This window comes from Danio aesculapii, chromosome 15 (genome assembly GCF_903798145.1).
Source record: "Danio aesculapii chromosome 15, fDanAes4.1, whole genome shotgun sequence".
Taxonomy (NCBI): domain Eukaryota; kingdom Metazoa; phylum Chordata; class Actinopteri; order Cypriniformes; family Danionidae; genus Danio; species Danio aesculapii.
This window is the reverse complement of record NC_079449.1, coordinates 41606608-41627650: the sequence shown is the minus strand read 5'-3', so window position 1 is coordinate 41627650 and position 21043 is coordinate 41606608. Positions and strand designations below refer to the sequence as shown.

General features: G+C 36.9%; 1 protein-coding gene across 1 annotated transcript in view; it reads left to right on the top strand.

The window, feature by feature from the left end:
• bace2 (beta-secretase 2) overlaps nt 1–20596 on the top strand; it is a 37802-nt gene extending 17206 nt beyond the window's left edge. The window contains exons 2-9 of the mRNA XM_056473538.1: nt 1383–1471; nt 3209–3425; nt 6781–6912; nt 12876–13010; nt 13355–13456; nt 13588–13737; nt 15878–16046; nt 19787–20596. Coding sequence (XP_056329513.1) covers nt 1383–1471; nt 3209–3425; nt 6781–6912; nt 12876–13010; nt 13355–13456; nt 13588–13737; nt 15878–16046; nt 19787–20028 — 1236 coding nt within the window. The 3' untranslated portion in view covers nt 20029–20596. The remainder of the gene's footprint in view (nt 1–1382; nt 1472–3208; nt 3426–6780; nt 6913–12875; nt 13011–13354; nt 13457–13587; nt 13738–15877; nt 16047–19786) is intronic.
• The last annotated feature ends 447 nt before the right edge of the window (nt 20597–21043 follow it).

Sequence of the window (21043 nt, the reverse complement as noted above, 5' to 3'; positions counted from 1 at the left end):
CGCGTGCCCACCCTCTCTGTAGTAACGGCTCACGGTCTGCTCGCGTCACGTGTGATTTCGCAGTCGCGAATACGTGATTACATAAAGACAGAAATGACATTATTGGGTGAATTATACCTTATAAATACAGTATGTGACTCTTTCAATACCATTTGGAGGTGTCCACGTTGCTGAGCAGACTATATAAAACAATGTGAAGACTTGTGCGACCACCTTTATGCTTCTCTCCTGAGCTTGAAAATATGATTGACAGAATCGTAGAAATGCTAAATTAAGATCATGTGGGGGTTCGAATCAAGATCGCAATCTTTTTTCGATTAATCATGCAGCTCTAATCGGGAGTTTTCCCAGTGGTCAGTATGCTAATATTTTTTTAAATTACGAAAATTATAATTTTACATCACTTTTCTACATCAATAGATAAGTGACCGCATAGACTTTGTCGACAACCAGCATGTATTTGTGTACGTGAAAATGTATTATCCTCCCTCCCTGTTAAATCTGATCTAATCTGTGTCTTGAAACACACCACCTCTCCTGCTTTCAATTCTTATTCTGATGGAGGGAGCGATTCGTTTGTGAATGAATCTCCGTTATGAACGACTCTTTCACTTAGCCGACAATAATACAAGTTTCTAGCACTGCAGCATCTTGTTGTCATATTTCATTTACATTGTTTGCTTATTTTATTCAACAAGACTAGCATAAGCCTAGTATTTAGTGCAAGTTGGTACTACGTTGCCTTTTGGTCTGTATTATCATATATAGACTGTAGTATCATCAATATTTGTTGAGCACAAAACAAAAACATACATAAAAAAAATGAAATCTTACCTATAAAATGTGCTGCTTTTGTGCTTTGTTTTCTTTGTTTGCTCGTTACTACACCTGTACACAGCACTAAAGTACAGCATCTTCAGATTGGCTTTGGTCTTGACTTGTGCGGTTGAATGACATTTTTCCTTGGAGCACTGTACAAATTTTGCGGCGCTATTGACGCATGCTCAGGGTCCATATGCGATATCTAGTGTATACATCTATGGATACACTAGAGCTCAACCACTCTCACTGGCAGAGCTGTGATAAAAACAAAACGCTATTGGCTACTTTTAAAAAAGGGGAGGGGATACGTCTCACTCTCTCTTCATTTTTCAGTTGAGATTACGTCAAACATCAGATAAAAATGCACATTTCAAAGCACTTCACGGGATCTTTAACAGTGTACTACATGTTTTTGTCTTTTGTAGGAATAAACACATTGTTACAATCAAATGTACTGCTGGGTATTGCTCTGAAATGACATTGTTAACAAATATTGCATTAAAAAATACCAATAATAACTGAATTAACTTATTAACGTATTATTTTTTCTGTATTTACAGCTAAACATCCTGGTGGATACTGGAAGCAGCAACTTTGCTGTAGCTGCAGCAGCACATCCTTACATCACACACTACTTTAACAGAGCACTGTAAGATCACATCCCTACATCACGCACACATTTAACAGATCACTTTAACATCACATTCCTGCTTCACACAATATTTTAACAGAACGTTGTAAGATCACAACCTTCAAACACATTGTAACAGAAAATAAGGCCGGTCACGATATCTATTTTTTGTTGTACGATACAGTGCATCCAGAAAGTATTCATAGCGCTTCACTTTTTTCACATTTTTTTATGTTACAGCCTTATTCCAAAATAAATTCATTTATTTCCTCAAAATTCTACACACAATACCCCATAATGAATACCCCAGAAATATTCACACTTTGTTGATGCACCTTTGGCAGCAATTACAGCCTCAAGTCTTTTTGAATATGATGCCACAACCTTGGCACACCTGTCTTTGGGAATTTTTGCCCATTCCTCTTTGCAGTACCTCTCAAGTATCAGGGTGGATGGGAAGCGACGGTGTACAGCCATTTTCAAATCTCTCCAGAGATGTTCAAGAGGATTTAGGTCTGGGCTCTGGCTGGGCCACTCAAGGACAAGGACAGGTGTGAAGCACCTCCGTTGATATTTTCGCGGTGTGCTTTAGGTCATTGTCCTGCTGGAAGATGAACGGTGGCCCCACTCTGAGTTCAAGAGCACTCTGAAGCAGGTTTTTATTCAGGTTTTCATTCTTCCAGTTCCTGCTGCTAAAAAACATTCCCACAGCATGATGCTGCCACCGCCATGCTTCACTGTAGGGATGGTATTAGCCGGGTGATAAGTGAAGCCTGGTTTTCTCCAAACATAATGCCTGGCATTCACAATTTTAGTCTCATCAGGCCACAGAATTTAGTTTCTTATGGTCTGAGAGTCCTTCAGATGCCTTTTGGCAAATTCCAGGTGGAGAGTAGCTTCCGTCTGGCCGCTCTACCATACAGGCCTGATTGGTGAATTGGCTTCTCTCTCCACAGAAGAACACTGGAGCTCAGACAGAGTGACCATCAGGTTATTGATCACCTTCCCGACTAAGGCCCTTCTCCCCCAAATCAGCTTAGATGGCCGGCCAGCTCTAGGAAGAGTCCTGGTGGTTCCAAACATCTTCCACTTACAGATGATGGAGGTCACTGTGCTCATTGGAACTTTCAGAGCAGCAGAAATTTTTCTGTAACTTTCCCCAGCCTTGTGCCTCTAGTCAATCCTGTCTCGGAGGTCTACAGACAATTCCTTTGTCTTCATGCTTGGTTTGTGCTTTGACATGCACTGTCAACTCTGGGGCCTTATATAGACAGGTGTATGCCTTTTCAAATCATGTCCAATCAACTGAAATTACCACAGGTGAACTCCAATTAAGCTGCTGAAACATCTCAAGAACGATCAGTGGAAACAGAATGTACCTGAGCTCAATTTAGAGGTTCACGGCAAAGGCTTTTTATTTTGAATATATTTGCAACAATTAAAAAAAAAAATTCTACACATTGTCATTATGGGGTATTGTGTGTAGAATTTAAATGAATTTAATAAATTTTGCAATTAGGCTGTAACATAAAAAAAATGTGGAAAAAGTGAAGCGCTATTAATACCTTCCAAATTGTACAAAAGCATTGTAAACATATATTTTTACTGTTTATAGTACTGGTACACATAGAGAGTTGACATTCCTATGTCACACGAAATAACAAGACCAACAAAGACAAAACTTGTATATTCATTATATGAATGTATGTACAGCAGTGCATTAGTGATTAATCAGTGTTTTGGTGGTTTGCTCAGTTCCAGCACATATGAGAGCACCGAGAGGGCAGTTGCAGTAAAATACACACAAGGAGAATGGGAGGGGGAACTGGGAACGGACCTCATCACCATTCCGACAGGGCCCAGTGGTGCCATCACCATAAACATTGCTGCAATCCTCACCTCAGAAGGCTTCTTTTTGCCTGGAATCAATTGGCAGGGGATTCTTGGACTTGCATATCCTCTACTGGCTCGGGTAAGTCACATGATTGGAGTGTTACATAGTACTGTAGGCGTTTTGTTGAGAAAAGGTGTGCTACAGTATGTTTGAGATGGGTGCAGCTGTTTGATTTGGCCCAGCATTGGGTGTCGTGTGGTAAGTTAAAGGAAGTGTCACCAAGGTGTGGCTCTTATAATCAAACAAGTGGTGTTTTGTTGGTTTTACTACACCCTTTTAAATAGATTTGAAATTATGTGAATTGTCCTGTAGATGTTCTGACTAGTTTTCACTGTCATTATATGTGTGTTTTGATGAATGGATGATGTTACCTGTTTGTTTGTTTATTTATTTATTTATTTATTTATTTATTTATTTATTTATTTATTTATTTATTTATTTATTTATTTATTTATTTATTTATTTGTTTATTTGTTTATTGTTGTTGTTGTTAAACCTATATGAACTGTATATGGCTTAATTTTACCCAGGACAATCTTGTAAAAGCTTTTTTAAAGAGCCCCTATTTTGCTTTATAAAAGGGTCATATTTTGGTTTTAAGGGGAATACAACAACATGCTGTTATGCATGCAAGGTCAAAAAAACACTTTCATTGTCTTATAATTAAAGGTGGGCATAGACACATTTTTTAAATCTAGATTATTATAGATTTCAATAATAAATCGAGGAATTAATCTAGATTAAAATGGCTCATTTGAATTCTGCCGAAGGCATTCAGAATATGTGTGCAACCCAAATAATAAGTATTTGAGAACGGGTTTCTAAAGCCAGGTGGCGCATTAGACCAGGGGCTCATCTCCTGTTTCCAAAATACAATACAAACGGCTTGAGAAACTGTTTAACTATGATAATTGGTGATGAAAATAAATGATGTTCAATATGATGTACTTGTGTTTACTAACTGTTTATTCAGTTAAACATGAATGTTGAACTGTTGGCCTACATAAGCTCCAAACAGCGATTTATTTATTTTTTTGATTACCTTAATCAGACTAAAGTCATAACTGAACTAAACAGAAATGGAAGTAAGACAGAAATAAAAATTAAGACGTGGAATATGCATATATTAGTGACATTATAGAAGTAAACACAAGCTATTACCGTCATGTATGAATTTTCGCCATATTTTTCAACAAAATACACACACGTGGCTGTCAGTAAAGGACCACACACAAACACACACACCGCAAAATGCGGGAGTTTTTTCTTTCCATTTGGCGTGCGTTATTAAATTCCATAACACTCTCACCAGTCCTTACTCCTTATTTGCGTCTAATACCCCAGTTTGTCATGGGGCATGAATGAATGTTCATGAGTGAAAGTGGAACGGCCGAACTGCAGTTAAAGTCAGGAATCCTGCTGATTTGATTCAGAAGCGCACTTTTTTGTCAAATGGCTCACCGGTCAGGTATACATCCGCGCTAAAATATCACGGTGAAAGTTATCATAGCTTGCGTAAAATAGACCCAGCTCCCAACCCAACTTTGAGAATAGATTAACAGCGATTCTTTTTTTTAACACACGATAAGAGTCTCGCGTTAACGCCTATAACGGCCCACCACTACTTATAATATGCATTTATTTTGACCTAATTATCCCAAAGACTCCCATATGATTTGTTCAGCGATTTCATTTGTCCCCAAACCCCTCCTTAGTGCGAAGCTAATCTGTGCTGATTGGATCGATGACTCAGTCTGTTGTGATTGGTTGACTGCGTTCAGCTCGAGACAGAGAGAAATGCCCACCACGGCTACGGTGCGAATTAGCAGAAAGTATGTGAGAGCCCAATGCAGGAGTGCAATAAAGCAATTCAGTTAAACACCAGCATATTACTCTACTCTTAACCATAACCCCAATAATAACAACGACACATATTCAGTATTAATATACACAGTGGCAACTATTTTGAAAATTGATCACACCGCGTGAACAGCAGACAGTGGCCAAAGCAATGACAAATGGCAGAGAATCGCAAGTTCAGAAATGCTTTTAAATCAATAAAGGGAGAACTCGTCACGTTTTCAACATAGTTTTGGACACAATATGGGAATTACAACTGAATTACAGCGATTACAACTTCTAACACACAATTAAACATATTTTGCAAACTACACAAAACGAGGCAACACATTTAATTACACTTACATATTCCAATCTGAAGAAGAAACTGGTCCATATGAACTGTAACAGTTACTGACAAAGTCCCATAGATAATAGTCTCTTCTTCTCCTACCTTTATTAGTAACAGCTGGCAAATTCCGCGTTGCAGCATAGGTTATTTTATCAAAAATAAAAAAAACGACAGGAACAAACACAGTACACGGTTGGCAATACTGTGGTGTTGTTGTGAAAATAAACTTTAACCCTTTATTCCCTGCTGCCGAATCTTCATCTGTCAGTGATCGTCATCTTTGCGTCATGATCAGTCCCATGATTCCCTGAGCTCCACTAGTGTCTGAGGGGAAAGGCGCGTTCACGTTTTACCGGATTCAGCACTACATACAGTTGAAGTCAGAATTATTAGCCCCCCTGTTTATTTTTTTTCCTAATTTTTTATTTTTTATTTAAAATTAACACATTTCTAAACATAATAGTTTTAATAACTCATATTTTTCAAGACAATTCTTTACAGCTTAAAGTGACATTTAAAGGCTTAACTAGGTTAATTAAATCAACTAGGCAGGATAGAGTAGTTAAGCAAGTTATTGTATAACAATGGTTTGTTTTGTAGACAGTCGAAAAAATATATAGCTTAAAGGGTCTAATAATTTTGACCTTTAAAATGTTTTTTAAAAAATTTAAAACTGCTTTCATTCTAGCCAAAATAAAACAAATAAGACTTTCTCCAGAAGAAAAAATATTATCAGACATACTGTGAAATTTTCCTTGCTCTGTTAAATATAATTTGGGAAATATAAAAAAATTAATAAAAGGGGGGCTAATAATTCTGACTTCAGCTGTATATGGTGATGTACCGTATCTGTCGACGCGTTTAAGCAAAAGATCCGAACCCAACTCGATTCATTTATTCGACTCTGAGTTAACTATTTCATTAAAGAATCAATAGTTTTAAACATGGCGCACTTTCAGATTTAAACCTCCGCTGGATGTTTTCATTCACTTAATGCTGCTACACACACTGCATGGAAGCTCATTTTCAAAAGTGCATAATAGGGGCTCTTTAATCTCAATGAGCCTTTCTCCTAGTAAAATAAAGGCTATAATAATCATAATTTAGTTTGAAATTGGTTTACTTTTTGCTTTTGTAATGATGTAGTAAAATGGTTACTGAAGTACTGAAAACAACTACTATGTACCACATTTGTATATTTTGTTACTTGGTTTAAAAACAGTTGTCTTTCTCTTCTCTCAGCCAGACCCATCAGTGGAGCCATTCTTCAACTCTGTGGTGCGGCAGACTGGCATTCCAGATGTCTTTTCTCTACAGATGTGTGGAGCAGGAGTTCCTGCCAGCACTACAGGTGACCCAGCGGGCGGCAGCCTGGTATGTACCAAACCTTGCACTCTGCTACAGAAATATACACTCCAAATTTGTGGAAAAATTATTCCAGTTACTAGTGGACAGCTAATTTTTTTTTGTACAGTGCTCAGCATATATACAGTTGAAGTCAAAATTATTAGCCCCCCTGTTTATTTTTTTTCCCCAATTTCTGTTTAATGGAGAGAAGATTTTTTCAACACATTTCTAAACATAATAGTTTTAACAACTCATTTCTAATAACTGATTTATTTTATCTTTGCCATGATGATAGTAAATAATATTTGACTAGATATTTTTAAGACACTTCTATATAGCGTAAAGTGACATTTAAACTAGGTTAATTAGGTTAACTAGGCAGGTTAGGGTAATTAGGCAAGTTATTGTATAACAATGGTTTGTTCTGTAGATTATTGAAAAAATGTATAGCTTAAAGGGGCTAATAATTTTGACCTTAAAATGGTGTATAAAAAATTTATAACGGCTTTTATTCTAACCGAAATAAAACAATAAGACATTTTCCAGAAGACAAAATATTATCAGACATACTGTGAAAATTTCCTTGCTCTAAACATCATTTGGGAATTATTTAATTAAGAAAAAAAATTAAAAGGGGGGCTAATAATTCTGACTTCAACTGTAAGTTGAAGTAACTCACTAGTAACTGTAACTCACTAGTCTCTCTTTTTAAGTTCATATTTTTAATAGGAAGCTATACAATATAATATTTGCGCATTTACATTAGATCAGTCAGTACTGAAGCCAAATCTGGAGCTTATCTAACAAAAAAACATTTACACCCAAATTTAAATGTTATAGAAAAATATTAAATACAAATTTAAAAAAGAGGAAAAATCAAGAGAAGCAAAAAAAAAAAAAGAAAAATTGTAAAAATATAGTTGAAATTTTGTAGGTTGTAATTTTATTTTTGCAATATTTTACTTGTATATACTTGTATTATCTTTCAATTTCTAAATATATTTGGTGACTAAAATATTATTTTAATAAATATGTCTGTAGTAATAAATCTGTTTTGTTTACACCAGCATACATTGCCTATATTCACTGAGAAATAGATAAAAATATTTATTTTCATAATGGGGTGTACTCAATTATGCTGAGCACTGTATGTGATCCCTTAGATCTTATTCATTTTATTATGATTTACTGAAGACACCAACTAAAATGTCATTTCAGCATTTATTGTTTTTAAACATTGCCATACGTTGTCATTTTCAGTTTAGCAAAAAAAAAAACAAGATAATATATATACTCAAAATAACTTAATACAGTTTGAAGATATACACTACTTGACAAAACTCTTTTCACCTATTCAAGTTTTAGGGACAACAAATAATAACTTCTAGTTGGTCATTTGGTATCAGAAGTGGCTTATATGAAAGGCAAAGACCTCTAGATTACGCTTATTTTACCTAAATAAATTATGATCATGCCTTGATTTTTAATGATTTAATTAGGACAGTAAAGTCTGACTTTGCTTAGACAAAAGTCTTCTCACTTAACAGAAATAATGTCCAGTATAGAATATAAAGTCATAGTGCAGTGGAAAAAGAACGAATATTGTGTATGACTCCCCTGAGCTTGGAGGACTGCATCCATACATCTGTGCAATGACTCAAATAACTTATAATAAAGTCATCTGGAATGGCAAAGAAAGCGTTCTTGCAGGACTCTCAGAGTTCATCAAGATTCTTTGGATTAATCTTTAATGCCTCCTCCTTCATCTTACCCCAGACATGCTCAATAATGTTCATATCTGGTGATTGGGCTGGCCAATCCTGGAGCACCTTGGCCCTCTTTGCTTTCAGGAACTTTGATGTGGAGGCTGAAGTATGAGAAGGAGCGCTGTCCTACTGAAGAATTTGCCCTCTCCTGTGGTTTGTAATGTAATGAGCAGCACAAATGTCTTGATTCCTCAAGCTGTTGAAGTTGCCATCCACTCTGCAGATCTCTCACACGCCCCTATACTGAATGTGACTCCAAACTATGATTTTTCCTTCACCAAACTTGATTTATTTCTGTGAGAATCTTGGCTCCATGTGGATTCCAATAGGTCTTCTGCAGTATTTGTGAAGATTGGGATGTAGTTCAACAGATGATTGATCTGAAAAATCTACCTTCTGCCACTTTTCCAAATGATCAACTACTATAGAAGTCAAGTTATTATTTGTTGCTCTTACAACTGGGATTGACGATAAGAGTTTTGTCAGGTAGTGTACTTTCAATGTGTCACTATTTAGACTCTGTAAAAAGTGGTAGAAAACTTTCCAAATAGATCAAACTATATGAATTTTGCTTTAAAAAAAGGATATCTCTTCTAAAGCAAGGCAAGAGGTCATCCGGCAAACAAAATTAACAGCAATCTTTCATGTTTCGTCGCATTAAAGTTCAATGGAAAAATATGCAATTTACACAAGCTGGGATGAAGAGGAATTATTTTTCATTAGAATGACTCCATGATTTATGATTTTACCTACAATATTCAGTATTTTAATCCCAAAACAATTGCCTTAAGTACACTCCCACATACAATGAAATAAAGTTTCCTTCTCTTGTTTACATTTATAGCACACATTGGCGATATTCAGGTTAAAATGATGCAACTTAACTGGAGTTATATACTTTACGTGATTTCAGCATTACCGAATATGATATATAAAAGGTATATAAGAGACTGGCCTATTACTCATCAGTAATATTTAATTCAGTCACACTCAATTTAAATAATTGCAACTATAGCTGTGCTGTGTTATATTTTTAAATTTAGAATGCCTTCAAACCAGACTCTGGTTAGACATGTCACACGAACAGTTCTTTGGATTGAACTAAAAAGAAAATAGACACGTTTTTGGGCCCCATAATCCTCAAAATCAGAAACTCTGATCACGAATAGCGCATGGTGAAACATTTAAGAGTAGGATTCTCATATTATTAACTGGTAAAACGGCTTCTAACCATATAAATTTTAGCTGTAGGTAGCATTCAGGCCTCCTGCTCTGATAAATCAGATCAGTTAACACCTCTCAAGGACAGAAGAGATTGGGTTTCTCAGCACTACTCAAGAAACATAATAGCTCAGCGCGTGTCCACATCTCACACTGTCGTTGCATCCTATAGTATGGCATGTCTCGTTAGTGAGAAGCTAATTAAGCTAAAGAGAGCCCCCTGCTGCTGGCACATTCTGTTAGCAATACGGGAGCACTGGAAGAAGAGTTGGCCACGTGTCCCGCAGAGAGGAGCAGATGGGAAGCACGGAGGGGAGGAGTGTGTCCCGTGTCCACCGCTGAACAACGTCCAAAGCCTTTTGGAAATACTTGACTAGCCTCTTAATTGGATGTGTGGAAGTCAACTCGCCAGATCAGAGTCCATTTTTTATAGTCTTCGGTTAGGGAATATTTTGCTTGAACATACTTAAATTAAAGCTAAAGGAAAATAGATAGATGGCAGACCCATGGATAACGAGCTGATTCAGATTCAGTTCATGGCATTTCTGTCTGACTTGAGACTTTGTAAATTATAAAATAGTAATGCTCACTCTTTTTCCTTTGACTTATTCCCTGCTTAATCAGGGGTCGCCACAGCAGAATGAAGCACACACTACGGCCAAATTTAGTGGATTGGATTTAGTTTTATCCAATTTGGGGTAACCTGGAGCACCTGCAAGTGCCGTAGTATCACAGCAGTGCATATATACAGACATATTGTAGTGCTACTTGTGTGATATTGCATTTATGCAGTAATACAACTGCATAATCTTGATCATAAAAATAAAATCAAACACAGAGGGTCTTTAAATCCCTTTTGTGTGTGGGACTACTTTTTTCCACCACAGTTTCACATCAGCAGTTGACCATCTAAACGGCAAAAGTCGTTACAAATACAAAAAAAGTCTTGGTAATGTAATGTTGTTGTAATGTTGTTGTAATGTCTTGGTGATGACAAAACAGAAGATCTTGCTCACAGATCAGGATTATAGGGATAAACGTTATAAAGCATTTTTATTAAATTTGACTACAATTTATATTAAATGGAATTTATTGAACAATAAAATGTAACAAACAACAATTTACAGATGTTAAATATAAGAATTTAGTGGGGTGAAGAGTTCTGATACTAGTAGAATATCACATGACATCAGCCAATCAGATTTGAGAACTAGAAAGATGTACTCACTGGCCACTTTATTGGGTACACCTTACTAGTACCGGGTTGGACCCCCTTTTGCCTCTTAATGCTTCGTGGCATAGATTCAACAAGGTACTGGAAATATTCCTCAGAGATTTTGTTCCATGTTGACTTGATAGTATCACGCAGTTGCTGCTGACTTGTCGGCTGTACATCCATAATGCGAGTCTTCCATTTCACCACATCCCAAAGGTGCTCTATTGGATTGAGAACTGGTGACTATGGAGGCCATTTGAGTACTGTGAACTCATTGTCATGTTCAAGAAACCAGTCTGAGATGATTCACGCTTTATGACATAGTGCATTATCCTGCTGGAAGTAGCCATCAGAAGATGGAGACACTGTGGTCATAAAGGGATGGACATGATCAACAACAATACTTAGGTAGGCTCAGCTGGTAATAATGGGCCTAAAGTGTGCCAAAAAAAATATCCCCCACACCATTACACCACCATCACCGTTGATACAAGGCAGGATGAATCCATGCTTTCATGTTGTTGACTCCAAATTCTGACCCTACCAATCAAATGTCGCAGCAGAAATCGAGACTCATCAGACTAGGCAACGTTTCTCCAATCTTCTATTGTCCAATTTTGAGCCTGTGCAAATTGTCACCTCAGTTTCCTGTTCTTAGCTAACAGGAGTGGCACGCGATGTGGTCTTCTGCTTCTTTTTGTGCATTCGATTGTAACGAGTGGTTATTTGAGTTACTGGAACCTTTGTATCAGCTCGAACCAGTCTGGCCATTCTCCTCTAGTAGATCAGTACATCGGCAGATTCTGAAATACTCAGACCAGCCCACCTAACACTAAAAATCATGCCATGTTCAAAATCACTTAGCTTCCCCATTCTGATGCTCGGTTTGAACTGCAGCAGATTGTCTTGATCATGTCTACATATCTAAATACATTAAGTTGCTGCCATGTGATTGGCTGATTAGAAATTTGTGTTAACGAGCAGTTGGACAGGTGTACCTAATAAAGTAATATGTATGTGTACTGTGTACATGTGTGTTGTTTTTATTGTTAATTGGGTAAACAATCTTACTTTAAGAGCTTTTCCAAGTTTACTTATTTGTAAAGTTTCTTTTTACTGAAATATAATTCATACAATGTTTTCTTTCTTTTACAAACAAGCAAACGAACAAGCAGTAGAAGTAATAAGTAGTAGTAGTAATGAGTAGTAGTAATAATAATGATGATGATGATAATAATATAATCAATAAGTAATATATTTAATATTAATGTATTAAATATTTATATAATATTTAGATTTGTTTAAAGTACTTAAATAATGTATTTCCATTTTTAAATCGCATTTCACTAAACCTGAAATGTTCTTTCGGGTGCTCCAGTTTCCCCCACAATCTAAAGACGTGGTACAGGTGAATTGGGTAAGCCAAATTGTCCGTTGTGTATGTGTGTGAATGGGAGTGTATGTGTGTTTCCCAGTAATGGGTTGCAGCTGGGAGGGCATCTGCTGCGTAAAACATATGCTGGATAAGTTGGCGGTTCATTCCACCATGGCAACCCAAGATTAATAAAGGGACTGATTAATAAAGGGAATGAATAAACCTGAAATCCTATATCTAATCTACTGGGGAAGCATGGTGTTGTTTAAGCGTGGTGATTTATTATTTTTTATTTAAATCTCAGCTAAGTTTCATTTATCTCTCATTTTTACTGTATTGTATGATTTTTACTGTAGACGCAGAAAATTCAGTATTACTCAAAGTACATGCTTGATGTTGCATTGTGTTTCAGATCATGGGAGGAGTAGAGCCAACTTTGCACCGTGGTCCAATTTGGTACACACCAGTCCTGGAAGAGTGGTACTATCAAGTGGAAGTCCTCAAGCTTGAAGTTGGAGACCAAAATTTAAATTTAGACTGCAAAGAGGTACATGCCCAAACAATGTGCGATTCTGCATTTAAATCGAAACAAAAATAAAGCCAATCCAAACAAAAAAAAAATTATGATCCATCCTTTTAGATGGAGTTAGATAAATTTTTTTGTCAACATTTACTCATCCTCTACTTGTTCCTAACCTAGTTGAGTTTTTTTTCTGTTGAACACAAAAGCAGATATTTTGAAAAATGTTGGAAAACCGGTAACTATTGTCTTCTATAGTATTTCTTTTACCTACCATGGATGTCAGTAGTCACAGGTATCCAACATTTTTCAAAATATCTTTTTTGGCCTTCAGGCTCTGATCTTCTTCTCCCTTTGGATGTTTTATTCAGTACAACTCGGATAAAGCCATTGTGGATAGTGGGACGACTCTACTGCGACTTCCTGCAAATGTGTTTAGTGCTGTAGTGGACGCCATTATGCAAACATCGCTGGTATTGTTTTGCACCTTGCTAAATGAATTGCCTCATCTAGATGATATTTGTGCATTTTAATGGGTTCACACTATGCTAAAACTGACCCTTCAGTTAAAACTTACTGAACAGCTGTCTCTTGGATTCCTTAGATTGATGACTTCTCAGCTGGATTCTTTGATGGCACCAAGCTTGCATGTTGGATGAGAGGAGAGTCACCATGGAGGTTTTTTCCAAAACTCTCAATCTACCTCAGAGGAACAAACACCAGCCAGTCCTTCCGAATCACTATTCTCCCACAGGTCAGGATTGTCCCATGAAAAAAGATGTAACCACTTCAATATAGTTTCTTTACTGTATGAGTTTCCTTCTTCTGTTGAACTCAAAAGAGGATACGTTAGAAAAAAGTTGAAAAGCAGTAACCATTGGCTTCCATAGCATTTGTTTTTCTTACCAAAAATGTAAATGGTCACTAGTTTTTTTTTACATTTAGCAGAGTATCTTCAGGATCTTCAGCTTTAATGTAGTTTCTTTAGGAGTTTCTTTCTTTTGTTGAATTCAATACATTTGGAACATGTTGAAAACCAGTAACCATTGGCTTCCATATTACTTGTTTTCATTACTATAGATGTAAATGGTTACCAGTTGTCCACATTTATCCTAGTATCTTCTTGTGCGTTCAACAGAAGAAAGAAACTCTTAAATAGAGTAAATAGTCAATACGTTTCCAGTTTGGTCCCCTTTTCTATTCCAATTATCCCTTTAAGAGGGTCATGAATTGAGACATCAAGTTGTCCCTGATCTTTTGACATCATTAAAACCATTGTATTGTCTTATTTTGTCTTATGTATCAGTGTCAAAATAGTTTAAATATAAATTCATAAAATCCATCCATAAAGGTTCACTTCCAAGGTTTTCGCTACATTAATTCCTCCATGGCGGGGCACCACGCCAAAATTCATCCCGCTACGACTACAATACAGCTTTCCATTCAAAACATTTTTTTTTTTAATAGCGGGTGATTATCGCACCAAAACTTTTCTGTAACCGCAGTAGTGCTGTGCGTCATTTGTTTAACCCCTTAAGGTTACGTGCTGACTGACTGACTGACTGACAGGTGCATGATGCGTGAGGTCAGCAAACACGACGTATAGCCGTTTCACTTTACTTCAGGACGCATTAATATCGCTCTGTAGGTCTATAAGAGACCTTCATAAATATTCCTAGCAAATCTAATAAATGCTGGAGACATAAACGCACTAAATTACACTTCAGCAGCGTTTATTTGAGAGCGCACAAGAAGATCTGCGCGCTCTTGAAGCGGCTTGAATTTGAGGGGGCGTGCAAGAAGTTTTGTGCACGAGCAGAGGAAATCGGCGCTCAAGCAAAGAGATCTGCATGCTCGTAGGCTATTACATAAATGCAATCTCGACTTCTAATACTGCGCTCACGACATTTGTCATTGAAATAATGCCACAGGTAGTTGGTAGATCTGTGTAAAAAAAAGGCCTGCCGCCACAGCTGGAAAAAATCCTAGAGGAAACACTGACTTCTGTAGAAAAAGATCTTCAATGAGCTTATAGTAAGCAAACACGAATATTCTGACTATTTCTGACCGGTCTGGGGTGCGTTTCTGAAAACCATCGTTAGCCAACTAAATTCCATCGTTAAAAACATAGTTAGTTGATTTGGCGTTTCCCAAATGCATCGTTCCAATAAACATTATAAAACTTGTACGCTTGCAACTACACCTCCAGAGCTGTAGTTAGAAGCATAGTTCCTGCTTGTGTTCTATTCCCAGTCATCCCGCTAACCCTTATTTCTTTCGGATTAATTTTGAAAACGAGTGCATGAATTATTTTTTTTTTTACCAAAAATAATATTATTGGATTTGTTTTTTATGCGTGTGAGGGTAAAACATTATAATTTATACCGGCATTATGGATGTTTTATGTTATAACTAACTTGGTTCAAATGACGGATCTGCACCAGAGCAACTACGGTTTTTAGGAAACACTGGTCACTACATCGTACTTTTCTCAAAAGATGCATCATACAATGATAGTTCAGCTACGAGTTATGTCATTGTTTGGGAACCGCACTTCTGGTTGAGCACCAACATTTGCATACTATATTATTACAACAACAGAATTCATTTATTTGCTAGTTTTTAGCAATATATATACTAATTGTTCATCCATTCCAAGATGTAGAAGTGCAATTAAAAGTGAATAGAGTGCAAAACAGGCAAATTTTGCAATATTTATCCGTTGTCTCTCAAGGGATTTCAGTCTTTCTCTTTTCAACATCATCACTATGTTGCACTCTGTTGTACATTTGACAAATAAGCTACACTTTGGCTCTGAAATGCTTTGTGTGTGTGCTTGTACATTTGCGCATACCTTGAAGCTCTTCCTTTGACACTGAATTTTTTGTCTGCAGCTATACATCCAGCCAGTTACAGATATTGACGGAACATTGGACTGTTTTCGTTTCGGAATCTCCCCTTCAGCAAATGGCTTAGTCATTGGAGCCACTGTGATGGAGGGCTTCTATGTCATCTTTGACCGAGCACAGAAGAGAGTGGGCTTCGCTGTCAGCACCTGTGCAGGTAGGTGGATTCATTCAACGGTATGCAGATTAATCTTTTCAAATTTTTTAAAGGCCGTGCCTCATTTATAGTTTGGATGTCTTGGTTTTGGTTCTGTCCAAACAAACCAAAAAGTTTATTTTATTTAGTTTGTTAGTTTTATTTCGAGTCTCTGTCTCTATCATATCTCACACTACAATTACTATAATATAAATACAGCAATACAACATATAAAAGAGAGAGATCGACTTAGAATGTCAGTTACCTGTTTAGTAATGTTTTGATCAGCTGTAGTTAGAAATTACGAGTTTTTCTCCTCTTTTATTTAGTTATTTTCATCTTTTTGTGTGCATTTACTCTACTCATTTAAATAAGCAGTCATACAAAACTTTTTCTTAATCATTTGTAATTTCAGTTATTAAAAAAAAAATTCTCCGTCTCTACATTCCGGTCAACTACTGTATGTAACATAAGTTATGAAAAAGGCATAACAATTTGTAAATCACTAATAGAAAAAGCATGTTACTTGCTCAACGTAATGTCAACATACCAACATGAACTCTGCAAAGCATGAGATACTGATAGAATATAGATTATACATCGTATTATTGAACGGCATGAAATGCCATCAGTCTGCAGAGATTTCCCAGTATTTCTTTGTTGCAATCGGGAGATCACAATAATTAACCCTGTAAAAGCCAGAGCAGTGCAAACACAGCAATAATCTGCTAGTGCTTTTGCTTTTTCAGGGTTAATTATTGTGATCTTCCGAACACCTTACGCTATTCATGCGTAAATAGACGCGTGAATATTTTGAGTTTACTCACTTTATTCGTGCGTCAAATCTGCTTCATTCACGTGTCAAATTCACTTCACAATAGCCGCGGATTCCCGTGATGGGTAGGGCTTCTGTCTGCCCGGTGACTCTAGCTTCATTGCTAAATGGATAACATGGATTTTATTGAGAGAATAGCTGTGTTTATGTGCTTTAGGGAAGCTGAAAAACAGTGTAGATTTGTTTGGAGTCGTGTCTGGGTGCACTAGATCCATTCAGAAGTGCACGCAGCTCTAACAGTTTATCAACTCCTCCAGAAACTATACCTGGATGATGAGAGCTTTCTGCTGTGCTTCCGACTGAGCCGAGCCCAGTTTGATGAACTGTTGTCCGGAGAAAGCTCCTGATTGGTTAATGCGCGTGAATGCCCACTGATGTTCAGATTTTCCAACTCTAACGATTTGCAGAAAATGTGCGATAGGCACGTTAAGCGCGTCAATCGCACAAAACTCTCAACTCGTGCCACTTCATTCGCGCGAATCGTGTCTTACGCGCTACTTCATTCATGCGTATTTCGCCACAGGTTGGCCATTTTTCACCTTTGCATTGACTTGCAAACATGTAACTCCCTCGCATCTAGTGTGAATGCAGCATAAGGGCTTATCGCCATCTGTCTCTGTTGCCATCTTGTGGATGGATAACGTCAACGGTCTTTGCTTTGCTCAATGACAGACTAATGGCCACAGATGAAATTATAAATATTTCAAATAGCCACTATCCTTATAAATAAACTGCACAGTTGCAATCTAAACAACTACATTCTTGACTAAACAGCCTTCAAAGTACATTATGTTCTCCAGAAGCTGCAAAATTAGTCAAACTATAGTGAGTTTATTGATCTGCTGTCACTCTATGTGGGTATATATCTACCCCAACCCTCACAGTAACATAAAAATAGTATGTCACCAAAGTTATGCTGTACTGATGTGCGTATACACAGCTGTATCCCTTCTAGACTTTACTGGAAGGCATTGAGGCATATCAATATTTTGTAGAAAACAATTAAGATACACCAATAGTAGATTCACAATTTGTCAACACTCTTGTTTGCGATATGTCATCGAATGTCTCATTCAATTTTTAAAAACGAATAAAAAGTTAATATGATAAAAAGACATACGTTTTGTTTTAGACGTGCCATGAGGTGTCTGATTTGATGTTAGCATTTTAAGCTAAAGCACTAAATGAAATGACCACTCAAGTTAAACATCAATTGGTCACAAAATCAAATGTTCCCTATCAAATTTAAGCATTTTTTGCAGGAATTTACATAAATAATAAATCCAGTTTACTGTAAATCGTAGGTATCAAACTCAATTCCTGGAGGGCGCAGCTCTGCACAGTTTTGCTCCAAACTTAATCAAACACAGCTAATCTAGTAGTGTCTAGTAGTCCTGAACACCTTGATTAGTTGGATCAGCTGTGTTTGATAAGGGTTGGAGCAAAACTGTGCAGAGCTGAGACCCTCCAGGAATTGAGTTTGAGACCTATGCTGTAAATGATACAGTTGTTGTTTATTATTCCTGACATGCACCCAAAATTCTGGAACGGGCCATACAATATATTGTACATAGGCAATAACAATTATGGAAATCCAAAATCCATAAGCTGATGCTTCCTTTACAGATTGCTTTACTCTTCTATGCCATATAACCACAGTGTAATTGCAGCCTTTTTGTTTAAGAATGGTGTAATATTCTGGTTAAAGGTGCTGTATGTACGTTTTTGACTCTTCTAAAGCATAAAAATACCATAATATGTTTGCAGATATTTAAGAAACATGCTAAGTGAACATTCTTGTTTATCTGAAAAACAATGCTAAAGTCAGATATTCTCCTTTGAAAATGTGATTTCCGTGTCGGAAAGCTGTCTTTGTTTTGGTTATTTTAACCCGCCCAATACTAGTTTAGCCAATTATATTTCAGCACCCTGGGTTGCCTTGATGGGAAAACCGTGTATTTGATTCATTCAGACATGAAGGCTCTCAAACCGCGACCGAAATGCGACCTCCGGTGGACAGTAGCGGACTCCGAAACGAGGTGCAGAGTTCCACATGAGGTGGTTATTAATTAGCAAATAATGTAAATATTATGAACATAAACATTAGGTGAGCAGGTTACATTGTAACCCCGTGTCCTAACAACATGCTACATGACGAGATTTGCAGTGATAAGTAATTTGGCTGTTTGCACCAGACAAAACACTTCAGAAATTTAAATACAGCCATTGAGAAGCACAGAATATGCACTCACTTACGAAATGGTAAGGTTTATAATCTAATTCAAACATATTAAACCTCTTTAACATTATTATATGTACATGCTGAATGATTGATATTTGCTTTGTAACTTGGCTTGCGCTGAATTAGTTCTGAAGTTTAATTTCACACGGTTTATTTTAATTTCAAGATCTGAGGCGAAACTATATGCTGTAGTATGGCAATAAATGTCATTTAAAATGCCATTTAAGCTAACATCATTAGCATTTAACACTGATTAAAGCACACGAGTTGTACCTGGGGTGATCATTGTTTATCCTGTTGTTCACCTGTCAGAAATAGAATCTGTTTCTAAAGTAGAAATTTCAGGTGTTTCTTAGGACAAAAACTCATTTTAGTATGAAAAAAATGTTTCTTCTATCGCGTGCCATTGCTTTTAGTTAGAAAACGGTTCAAATCAGTCTTTAGGCTCGATATACAGGTACACTCATGTCAATCTGGCAACCTGCACTTGCGTGTGTTTTGATCCAGGAGTGCAATACCTAGTTCAACCACTGGGTGTCAAACTTACATACTGCCCCTTTAAGAAAAATATTATCTCAATGTTATTGCAAATGTAGTTAATCGTGAAGACAGGTCTAGGACCTGAACATACCTATATTTGTTATGGTTTCATTGGTAAATATCTCTCCTGTCCATGTGTGACAGAAAGTGGCGGAGTACCGTTTGCAGAGATCGCCGGGCCTTTCCTAGCAGAGGGCGTCGCATCAGACTGCACGAGTGGCATGACTCTTCGGGAGCCGGTCATGTGGGTGATCGCATACACTCTGATGGGCGTCTGTGCTGTGGTTCTCATCATACTCCTCGTCTTGCTCATACTGCCCTGCCGACGACACAGAGATGACGAGATTACAGACGAGTCCTCCTTGGTGCGCCATCGCATCAAGTGACGTCAGGCATTTATAGAAGATGAGGATGCACCAACTCAGCAAAACGGGGCTGAAGAGAACTCGGGGCAGGTAACAGGGGTGAACACACTACAATGAGTTTTCCCCAGATCCTGTATTCCTGTTTGGTGGGACATTTGTGGTTGACTGAACTTAAGAGAAAATGGACAAAATACTTAAAGATGAAGGAGACACGATTATACGTTCCATTATATGTTCGATTCATAAATAACAGTGCCAAAATATGAGTATCAATCTCACATTTAAAAGGAGTATATGATGATTTTGATGCTCCAGTGTTTCTCTAAAGTATGCTGCTGTTTTTATTAGTAATCCTCAATGTAATTGTGTTAATAAAGCTACTGAAAATCAGCAATGGTCTCTTGGGGCCTAAAGGAAGTGTTTGGACCAATATAAGGCAGTTAGTTAGTTAGTTTTTTCATCGTTGATTTTATGCATAGAGACTATGTTCACACTGCAGGTAAATATGGCCTAAATTAATTTTTTGCGCAAAAAAAGTGCATAAACGACAATGGAAACACTTTTAACAAATAAATTCCAAAAAAAGTCATGTGATTTTGTTTTAACTGGTTCTGGGATGCAGGGTTCAATGCTAAGGATTTTTTCTACTGGCCCGACTGGAGATTTTGGTTCAGATTTTTACTTGCCCAGCCAAAATTTAACTAGCCCCACCCAAAAAAAATTTAATAGCTATGATGTTTTAAATAATGTGTTAAATGGCATCTGTGAATCTAAAATTTTACTGTTTTAAAAATGTTGATAAATGTATAATGAGCAAAATTCAAAGTGTTTTGTAAACAAAAATAACAATATGAAAATGTGCAGGTATTTTATTGCAAAACAAAAGATGGCTGACTGCAAAACATCACTTCATTTTTCATATAATGACAATGTGAAAAAAGATTTTTTGAAATTGTTTCAAATTTATTAAAAATAAAAATCCTGAAAAATCACATGTACATAAGAATTCACAGCCTTTGCTAAATACTTTGTTTAT